General features: G+C 42.4%; 1 protein-coding gene across 1 annotated transcript; it reads left to right on the top strand.

Moving 5' to 3' along the window:
• Positions 1-1353: 1353 nt before the first annotated feature.
• LOC120109498 (DNA-directed RNA polymerases II, IV and V subunit 8B-like) lies at positions 1354-6221 on the top strand. Its single transcript, XM_039123247.3, has 4 exons — positions 1354-2213; positions 3290-3447; positions 3782-3876; positions 5784-6221. The coding sequence occupies exons 1-4, from the start codon at positions 2141-2143 to the stop codon at positions 5893-5895; spliced, it is 438 nt and encodes a 145-aa protein (XP_038979175.1). The 5' UTR covers positions 1354-2140; the 3' UTR covers positions 5896-6221.
• Positions 6222-10914: the final 4693 nt, after the last annotated feature.

Below are 10914 nucleotides of genomic sequence, written 5' to 3'. Positions count from 1 at the left end.
GCTGGGTACAGCCATGGCAGGGCATAGTGGAGCTCCACGTTGTACGGCTGTTACAGGGGATCGTGGGGCAGCGCCGGATACGGCCGTTGCAGGAAGTAGTGGAGCAGGGGGCCGCGGCGTGCCTCAGAGGAACAGTCTGTTGTTGTCGAGAGATTGCCGACTCGGGGTCGGATTGCTGGATCAAGGGGCAGCCGACTCGGGGTCGGGCTGCGGAGCCGAAGATATCCGACCCGAGGTCGGATTGCTGGATCAAGGGGCAGCCGACTCGGGGTCGGGCTGCGGAGCCGAAGATATCCGACCCGAGGTCGGATTGCTGGATCAAGGGGCAGCCGTAGTCTTCCTGGGCGCGCGTGCCGGTCACGTGGGGCATGGTGGCTAAGTTCCCCCGTAACAATACTAAAAATATAATTATATAAAATTTAATAACTTATATTGAAATCAAGAACAAACTATTTATATTTAATATTAAGTTAATTTAGATTGGGTTAGGTACAAATTGGGTTTAAATCGAATCCTAACCTAACTTAACTTTGGGTTGGGTTTGAAATATTTTGAATCTCCCCTCCCCCCCTTGTTTTTAGCACCGGAAGGCTCACGAGTGGTTGATTCTCTCCTTGCACTAACTGACCTTTCATGTGCATTGGATGTGTGTAAGCCCACTATTAGGCTTGTTAAACGAGTCCAAGTCCGAGCCCGAGCCCAACATAAGGTTCATTTATATCCGAGCCCGAGCAGCTCACGAGCCCAAACGAGCCCTAGTATTCTAGCAGGCCAGCGGCCCAGCCCAAATGAGCTCAAGTCTGCTTGCTGTTTTGGCTCTTGCTGATTCGCTGAAGGGCTCGTTTGGTTCGCGGGAAAAGAAGGGGGGAAAGTGTGGTCAACGGGAAAGTAATGAGATGCCTCTTGTTTGGTTGGAGTTTTCAAAGGAGAGAGAAGGGAAAGTTGTATTCCCATGGGAATGTGATTCCCATATTTCATGGGAAAGTCTTTCCCATGAGAAACATGGGAAAGTTACTTTCCCATGAGGCGGGAATTACTCCATTTTTACTTTTTCCCAAAAAGTCCCTTCAGCATTAAAGAAGCATTAAAGAGGCATTAAAAACCTAATTTTTATTAAGGGCATAATAGGAATTATATATAACTTTCCTAGGAAAGTGGATGGCCAACCAAACATAAGCACCTTGGAAATTTGTCACTTTTCCATGGTCAACCAAACATGCCAAAAGTACTTTCCTAGGCATTCTTTTCCTAGGAATTTGTTTTCCAGGAATCATATTCCTAGGAAGGAAAATGCTTCCCGCGAACCAAACGAGCAAGAAGTGATGAAGTCTCCGAGGCTCCCAGCCCCCGCCCGATGCCGATTGACCTTTGCCATTTGGATTTGGTCCTCTCTCCAGTTGCCCTAGTCTCCAACTCTCCCAGACTCCCACTCGGCCACTCCCAGCCCTCCCCCGAATCCCGATCCCCTTCCCCACACGCCGCGCCGCCGGCCGTGAAGCCCGTCCGCACGCCCTAGTCTCCCAGACTTCCACTCGGCCACTCCCTTCGCCCACACGCCGCGCCGCCGGCCGTGAAGCCCGTCCGCCGAGCACCACCACCCCTTCCCCCTTCGCCTCCTTCTCCTTCCCTCCCTCACTTCCCCCAAAATTGCCCCCCCCCCCCCCCCCCCCCCCCCCCTCTCTCACTGCCGTGAGCCGCTCGGCGCCAACAGAGCCGCCACCCGTCACCACCGTCTCCCCACCCCTCTTCAGTCTTCCTTTCGCCACAGTTCACTCGAGCCCCCGACCACCCCACCTCCCCGACTCCACCGACCACTATAACAGCCGCCTCCGCCCGAGCAAACCCTAACCCTAGCACGCGCGCAGAGCTTCTTCGGCGCAGTGGGTGAGCCTCCGCTTCTTACTCCCTCCACTCCCAACAAAATCTATAATTTCTGGAGCCAACCCTCCCGGATGGGCAAGTTGGGCCCGGCTTGACCCCCAACCCCCCCACCCCACCCCACCCCACCCCACCCCACCAACCTAGAGTTGCGCCGCTTCTTAAACCGGAGCCTTAGGTTCTTTCCGAGAGCCACCCAGCTCCATCCTTTGTCGCCTCCGTTGTTCTCCAGCAGCCAATCCGAATCGTTCAGATTTGCAGCATGGTTGAGCTTCTTTTCGAGGATATCTTCACGCTGACCAGGCTCGACCCAGATGGTAAAAAATTTGATAAAGGTAATGCATAATGTCGTTCACGAGCGTCAAAATTTAATCTTGCTTTTTCGCTCGATGGAAAAAAAAAGTTATCACGTCATATTGCTTTTGGGATTTGTTTTCATTTCTTTCAAAGTCTGAAAATTTTATTTTATTGTGATCACTTTGCATATGGTAAAGCTAGCAAGATGGGTACAAATCGGATTCTGCGTGGATCTGTATCAGAGTTTGCTAAATCTTTTGAAAAATGACTGTTTTGATTCTTTCCAAAGATTTGTATCTAAGGAAGCCAACAAACTGAAATGTAGAACCTGAATTAGTTTAGAATTATCCAGTCTAGATCGAGATGCAAGACCCATAAGGAGAATCTGAGCTGAATCTGAACCAGGTTTCATCATTGGATTTTAAGTTAATATCTAGCTCTTGTTAAATTCAAACACATTTTTTTTTAAACGTCTGTGAGAAAAAATTGTATAATATATAAAGTTGGATGGCAGCAGCATGCGGCCTTGGATACCATAAGGCTTGCAATCTGATTTATGGATGTGGATGCAACCTTGAATACCTGATTGCTCTTCAAACTTGGTCGGTTCTTATATTGCTTGGATAATTGATTCTTGTTGCTTCGTTGATCGCGAGAAAAGTGCAGCTGGTTTTAATTTGTGTTTCAATATTAAATGCTTATTTTATGGAACAGGCATGCTCAAGTGTTATACTCAATTTTTTTTAATATTATCAATGAACACGATATTTTTGTTTTCTTGATAGAAATGAACTTAATATTAATTTTGAAAGACTTTTCTTGTTACTTGTAATACACTGGCATATGTGAATTCCCAAGTATGTTGGTTGCAATCTGATTAATTTCTTGTGGACCTTTTCTATTTGTCAAAACTCGTTACTATTTAGCAATTTCATTTAGACACTTAGTGGATATTGCATTGTTTCTTCTATTCAGTTTGATTTTTTTTCTTAATTTAATTGTTAGAAAATGGAACTGCGACATTGGATCTTGAATCTATTAACATTATTTGCTTCTATTTAATTAAGTCCACTCTATTTTAACTCAAAGCTGCTTCTCTATGATTTTTGTAAAGTGACCCGAATTGAAGCACGCAGCGAGCAGTTCGATATGTCCATGCAGCTAGATGTCAATACTGAAGTTTATCCACTTCATGTCGGAGACAAATTCACAATGGTTCTAGCTCCAACTCTGAGTCTGGATGGAACTCCTGACAGTGGCTACTATACGCAGGTGATCAATTTATTGATTCTCTTTATCCTATTTGTTAACAACTCTAGGATTATTTTATCCAATATAGAAGTATCAAGAAGATTAATACATATCGCATATGAATTTTCATAGTACCTCTGGAGATTGATTTATTGACACTCCATGCTTAGATGGTATATCTCCTCCCTTTTTCACTCCTCAAGACATAAAGTTCAAACAATGGATCACCTTGAAATTGAATTTAATATCAGGGACACTTTTTTTTTTTAATGAAATTAACAAATTGTAGAATTTATACCTCAAGATCAATTGACTTTGGAATCTGACTTATGAACTTCTTTTTTTGGATCTTCAGGGACAGCGAAAGTCGCTTGCGGATAAGTTTGAGTATGTTATGCATGGGAAACTATATAAGATCTCAGAGGAGAGTTCTGGACCAAATGTGAAAGTGTATGGCTTTTGTTTAGTATCTTTTCCTCTTAGTTATTGAATTGTATGCTTTTATAGTAGATAAGTATCTCTGCTTACTCTTAGTAAATTCAGAAATGTGAGTTGTGGAAGTTCTGTTGACACTATCTGCCTATCATTACGTTCTATGAATTTCCACTTAGAGGGCATGAAGAGGCCTTGACTTTAAAATAAATAGCTACAAAATATTTTTGTCGGTGAAAAAAATTGCAGATTGAAGCATTGCCTCGGTGAACATAGTATGAGAGCGGCAGGCATCCCATTTATCAATTGTTACTTCATATGCATGCAATACTTGATGAATGAAACTTGACGAGTTTTTGGAGGTTATTGCTGTCGGATGGATTTGTATCTTAAATGTTACGTATTGTCTATGAAGCAGTCCTATGGTATATATTTTCAGAATATTTTTTGAAGTTTTGAACTATTATTATCGGCCATGCCAGAAGTTGCAATCATGTTAGCATTGAAGTTCTCTGATGTTATGGCTTAGCACCAAAGGACCTTGAATACTATTGACATTTTGGAATAGTGAGCTTTTAAATTAGGTTTGTAGCTTAAGTCAAAACCTTTTAGGATGTCGAACTTAACTATATGCTCATTAGACCTTTGCATGGGTTTTCCTAGTCCATTGTTTTCTTGCTTGGCATATCAATATGTCAATCAGGTAAATCCTGGAAGTGGTCCAAATATAGAAGTTATCACCTGAATACCCATCAACCATTTGACAATTTTCTTAGTATTCCACATTACACTAAAAACCTAGTGCACAGGACAAGCACATTATTTCCATAATTTTCCATACTTCTATGTTTGTCTTTTGGTATAAGACAGTCCGGTTTATCATTTCTAAAGTTTATTCTGTGATGGCGAGGTTCATGTGCACCCCAATTAATATGAAATACCCTGTAGTTCTATTGCCCTAAGAAAGTCCATTCAACATTTTCTAATGCATATTTCCATCTCATATGAATTTTATAAATTTATTATATTTTATATCATAGTCACATCACGCATGTACCGTGACCTATACCTCAAGTTTTTTTCATCCTCGTTTAGTTAGAAAATTGAACCTAATTTAATTTATATATTAAGTTGTTTCCCCCTATTTTGAGCTAATTGAATTATATTCTTTGCACCTCTTATGCCTAATATGTTCTACTTGCATACTTATTTAAAAGAAAAAAAGTTGATGCTAAGTTTAAAGTTAGTCAGTAATTACTTTGCATAAGCTTTTAGCATTCCTTTAGGTCAAGCAGAACCTTGTTCCATTTATTGCCTTTTGTATCTTGGCCTAAGACCACCTATCCTTTTTTCCCCAAGTTTGTCTTTAACCTAAAGATATCCAGAGTCTTTGTAGCTATCATTTGGATTGGAAAAAAAAGTTAAGTTTAATTTCTTATCAACAACTTTCTTTTTGTTTTATTTTTATGTGAACATTTTTACACCAGAAAAGGACATAAAAGAAGGGAACTAGATGACTATAGTAGCACCACTCAAACAGGAATTCTGATTCTTCCCCAAATGTTGCCACCTTGTGCCCATATTAATTTTTTCAAAAGATTCTGACAATGCAGAACTAGTGCGTTAACTCTAAGTACTTTCAAAATGAATGAGCTAAGTGGATGGTTTTCCTGCTTGATAAATATGGTTCTCTCCAGATCTTTGATACGAGCCAGTTGTTTCTTATCCCATATATTCTGGCAGGCTTATTTTAGCTGTAGTGCGAGTCAAGATTAGCTATGATAATCCCCAAGTATGAATATTATGCCAGTGGATGACATTAATTTTTCCACTTTGCTTTTTCCACCTTGGTTTCTAATGTCTAGAAGGCTTCATTTGCTTCCTATTTAATTGTACTAATATTATTTCTCTCTTGTTTTGATCAGGGAGCTATATGCTTCATTTGGTGGGCTTCTGATGATGCTCAAGGGGGATCCCTCTAATGCGACCAACTTTGAGTTGGATCAAAGGTTGTTTCTGCTGATGAGGAAAGTGTGAAGCCATAGTTATGCAGTGCCAGAGCAAGTAACTCAGTTAAAAACTCATCTTGTTCGCAAACTAGTTGATCTCTTTAATACTTGGGGCCGTGAAGGTTATATGAAGACCGGTATTGCAGGAGCAGATTTGGAGTATATCTGCAGCTTGTGTTTGTTTACAATATAATGTCTACGAGCATTGTTTTTATCCTTGGACAGCTGAACACCAAATTGCGCAAAACATATCTATGGTTGGTGTTTAAATTGTTCACACTATAAGAAAGCCAAACATTTCATCCGTGGGAGAACTTTAACATCTTTATATCTAAGATATGCATGCTTAAAATACTCCTTAGGTGTTAAATTATCCTGCAATACCATAAAGATGTTCTACTCTTTTTTACATAAATTAGCTTAATCCAGTACTTTAGGGCAGAATTTTTTCATGTGTCTCACCATTCATCTCTGTGACAGTGGAACTCAGTTCGATGTGATTTTGTTTGCAGAATACCTATGAAGCAGATGTTAGTATGGGCATAGGTCTATTTTTAATTTTTATTCCTCTGCTATATCCAATTGGGCAGTCAAATAACCTCCAGTCCTACAATGGGGTTACTGGAAATCACCTAAGTTGGATCTGGATTAAAGAATGTGTTATATCTTTCCCAATAAATAATATACTTGTCAACTATAGCTGATCACAGGCCAGGTCTCGGGCCGAAACTTTATTTATTTTTAATTAGGCTTCGGGCTGGACCTATTTAAATTTGACTTTTTTTGTGCTCAAGTCCGGCTCATGATCAGCTGCTTTATTGTCAACCTTAGGAAAGCATACCTAAATCAAACTGCTGCGAGCGCAGTCAGTTAGTTGTTTTGTATTCTTTTTTATGCGGATTAAACAAAGATGTAAATATCTACCCTTTCTTCATAGCAAACTTTAGAAAATTAAGCAGTTGATACATATAGTGTCTTTATATGGGACAAAGTATTTTGGAGCTCATACATATGAGAGGACTGATATGCCAGGATCCTTCCACACAGAGTGGTTTAAGATTGCAAAACAGACAAAAATGTGAGATGCAACTTGGAAGAATCTTGGAACTAAATGTTGGGTAGAGTATGTCCTGCGTTTATTCAACATTACATCTCATTTCATGATTACGGGATCTGTCAAACTCTTTAAACTTATTGAAGTTGTTTTTGTCGCGGCCTTGAAGTTCAATGCCTTTTGGATTCTGTACCCAAGTTTAAACTTTACCATTTTGATTCCCATCAATGCGGAGTGCAACTTGAACTTTCGGCTAGCTTTTGGAAATTTTAATATCCATTCATGGTCTATTTTCCGAGTGAAGGCATATGCCTGCTGCTTTGTTCGTTTGCTTATCATAATGCTTCTCTCTCTGTTTTTTGTGATATGGTCTATGTTAAATGCTGGTTTCTTGGCACCAGATAATAGGACGGAGAGTTTTTCACTGCATATGGAGGTTGATACGTCAACCTCACCAAATTTTTCTGCATATAAAATCTGTCATGCTGAAATATTTAATATTTTCAATCATTTGATTCAGTTACCTCAAGAATATTATTTTCCAAGGGTTTTTAGAATGTCATCGGTGAACCAAGGGGGGGATACCCACGACTCTTTCTACGAAGACACAATATAGAGAAGGTCTTTTTCGAGTCATATAAACAACAACAATAAAAATGTCTGGTCTGTAAAGGAGGAAGAAGTTTTACGTTGGGCAATTTTGTAGTTCCACTATAATTTTAAAATTAAGTAGTACAAACTGCATGATGTGCACCTTGTTGTGCCCTCAAAACTTATTAGCAGCATGGTACATGCACTTGCAGCTTACAATTTTTTTTTTTTCTTCCAAATATCAGAATACCGAGGACTGGTTATCTGTGACCCCTTAGTGGGATTTAAGATTTCCATTGTGATCACTGACGACCAAGAGAGCTGGTTTGGGCATCAAGCACAATTAATGCAAATTCTCGGCTTAGATCCTTGAATGACTTTGTTGGGCAGGTATATGCATGGTCTTGGAGGCTTCATGAACTCCCATAATGGATGAAGCCTAGAATGCCTTATAATTCTAAAGAAAGATTAAAGAGGGGAGTCATGCATTCCTGTTCGGTATAAACTCTGTTGAAATGGTTCGTCAATGCTAATGCATGTCTAAATCTGTAGTGCTTCAAGTACCACTCATTGTAGCTCAAGAAAAATATTCGAGAGGAGATTTTGGATGCATCAAACATCTTGCATCACCAATGAGCTTAAGTAAACCAATATGCTTGTGAATGGATTTTCAACAAAAACATAATAAATCTGTGAGTTTGTATCTTTTTATTTTTTAGAGAGTTAGAACTTGCTACTCTTTTACAAAGGGAAGTACAGTCAGCAGCCCTTATATGTACAAATGTAGGAATTCAGTGGGATGAAAAATTTTGGAGTATCCAAAATCATGAATTCGAGAAAATTGTACTTCGATATCTCTGGTGCAAGGTTATTATGTCTTCCCATTTCCATCTTATGGTCTTTGATTTTAGCAATGTAATTAACAGTCAAGTTGATTGTTCATCAAAATGTCAATGAAACTTAGCTCTTTTTCAAAAATTTGTAGCGACCAGTGAGAAAAGAAATTGTTCATGGAAATCACTCAACTGGCTGAATCATTTGTCCAAGCCTATCTACTGTTGTAACAGACAAATGGCATCATGATGGGCATCGTTAACTGTTAAAAACAAGAGACAGCGGAAATAGCAGTATGATACTGGTGTTATTTATTTTTGTTGCCATTTGACATGGAGATTTTAAATTTTAAAACATTATTTTTAATTGCTTGCACAGAGACTTGATCAAATAACAAAAGATTGTTAATTAGAGACGATGAAAATCCGGGGTAACATGCGTAAGACCCAAGTTTAAACATGGTCAACGTTCGTTAAGCAATCAATTGATGACTTTGTTTAGATATGCAACGCCAGAAGTTGCACTTTGTCACTGTCCTGCATAACAAAAGGTGCTTAAGAAATGGATATGGGATACCAGTCGTGATTTATAATGTATACGTGCATGTAAGAAATGGATATGGGATACCCTATCCACAGGCGATCCTTCTGCTAAATATGATATGTACGAGATATGGTATGTGTTGCTGGAAATTGGACCCGGGGGCGACCGTGAGCCGAGAGGGGAGGAGCTCCGCTGCTGGAACAGTAGATGGCGGCGCGTCGGCTGGTGGCGTCCTCCTGGAGGATCCTGCAAGAAAGCCGGTGGCTGGGATCTCCGGTGCCGGCCCTCCGATGCTTAAGTCAGAGGGGGGCTAGTATATGAGTGGAGTAAAAGAGGAGAATGTTTGTTCCTGTGTGTGTGTCCGTCCCTTTTTCTTTCCCCCCAGGTTTCCTTTTATAGAAGGATATTATGTTACCTGAGAGGTGACAGGGTAAATTGTCTTTTTCGTGATAATTGGGCACGATCATGCTCATTAATGGCGTTGTGGAGAATAAGACCGGATCAGACTGGAGTCAGCGAACTGTCATGGTTGATCGGACCTGTTGGAGTGGTTGAACCGTCGGCCGTGGTGGGCCTGGGGTTCGTAGATGGCAAGTGCATTGATTGCTGAGTGAACCGGTGATCAGGGAGAGCCATACGCTTTGATGGTCCAGTGATCCGGAGATCATCTTGAGCCGTGTTCATTTAATGATTGAGTGCATTGGAGGCCCGCAGGGGTCACACGCATTAATGATAGGGCGTGCCGAAGGCCTGCGGAGGTCACGTGCCTTAATGGCTTGATGACGGAAACAAAGTACGATGGGGTCGGGTATCTAGTTGTCAGATTCTCTAAGGAATTAGGCTGGGGTTGAATATTTGGACAAGGCATGGGCTCGGCACCTGGTCGGGCGCCGAGCCGAGCTAGTTGCTCGGCGGGGTGCCTCCAGTTTGAGTGTTGAGGTCGGGCGCCCTTCTGGTCGAGCGCCTTTCTGGTCGAGCGCCTTTCTGGTCGGCGCTTCCTAGTCGGCGCTCCCTGGCCGAGCGCCTTTCTGGTCGGCGCTCCCTGGCCGAGCGCCTTTCTGGTCGCCTTCGAGCTGGCACGACTTGGGTTTTCCCCCAACACTACCCCCCGACTTCCGAGTTCCAGCTGGCCACCAGCTTGAGCGCGGGAAGTAGTTTAAATCGGGCCATTATGAGTTAAGGAAATTTCGAATTATCGCGCGCTTTGAATTATCGCGCGCTTCGAGGTGCTTTTAATAGGCGGCGTCTCTTCTTTCCCAGAACGTCTCATTATTAGGGTGCCTTCTCCGAAGCGTCCTCGCGTCGTGGGCTCATGATAGGGCCGCACGATCCGACGAGGCGCTTATGTGTTCGAGGCGTCAGCCCGAATTGAATGTGGCGCTCCATCTTTCGGGCCAACACGCATCGTGATCTGAACGGGGAGCAGCGTTTTTTCTCGCTGATCTGGGCCGTTGGAGGGATCTATATAAATCCTCACCTGGCCTCCAGCTACTCTCTTATTGTCTTCTTCCTCCAGCTTTTCTCAGTCCGAAGCTTCTTATCTCCGGCATCCTCCACAGGTCCCCCCTTTTTTTCCTTTTCTATCTTCTCAGAACCCTTCTTCTTCCTAATGGGTCCCGGTCCGAGTGATATCGAGTCCACCATGAGCGAGTTGGAGGTCGAAATGGTCGAGGAATGGTTCTTTCCTCGACGAGGGTTCCGTTTGGAGCCCGCGAGATTGGGGGATCGAGTAACGAATCCTCCGGTAGGCCGGATCGGAGTGTACGTAGAGGCACTCTGGGCCGGCCTACGTTTTCCCTTTCACGGGTTCGTGAACGAGTTGCTTACGGAGTACCAGTTGGTCCCGGCGCAACTCGCTCCGAATGCCTGGAGGACAATCGTCGGTTTTCTGTCGCTGTGTTTGGCGTTCGGGATTTCTACCTCTGTAAATGTTTTCCGGCGACTTTTCGTGTTGAAGTCGAACCCGGGAGACGGAGAGTGGCTCTACGTCGCTCTTTGGGCGGGTCGGCCACTCTTCCAGGGCGC

Source organism: Phoenix dactylifera, chromosome 10 (genome assembly GCF_051530095.1).
Source record: "Phoenix dactylifera cultivar Ajwa chromosome 10, Ajwa_hap1_PhDact_Kaust_v1.1, whole genome shotgun sequence".
In the NCBI taxonomy this organism is placed as follows: Eukaryota; Viridiplantae; Streptophyta; class Magnoliopsida; order Arecales; family Arecaceae; genus Phoenix; species Phoenix dactylifera.
This window is presented reverse-complemented; position numbering and strand designations above follow the sequence as displayed.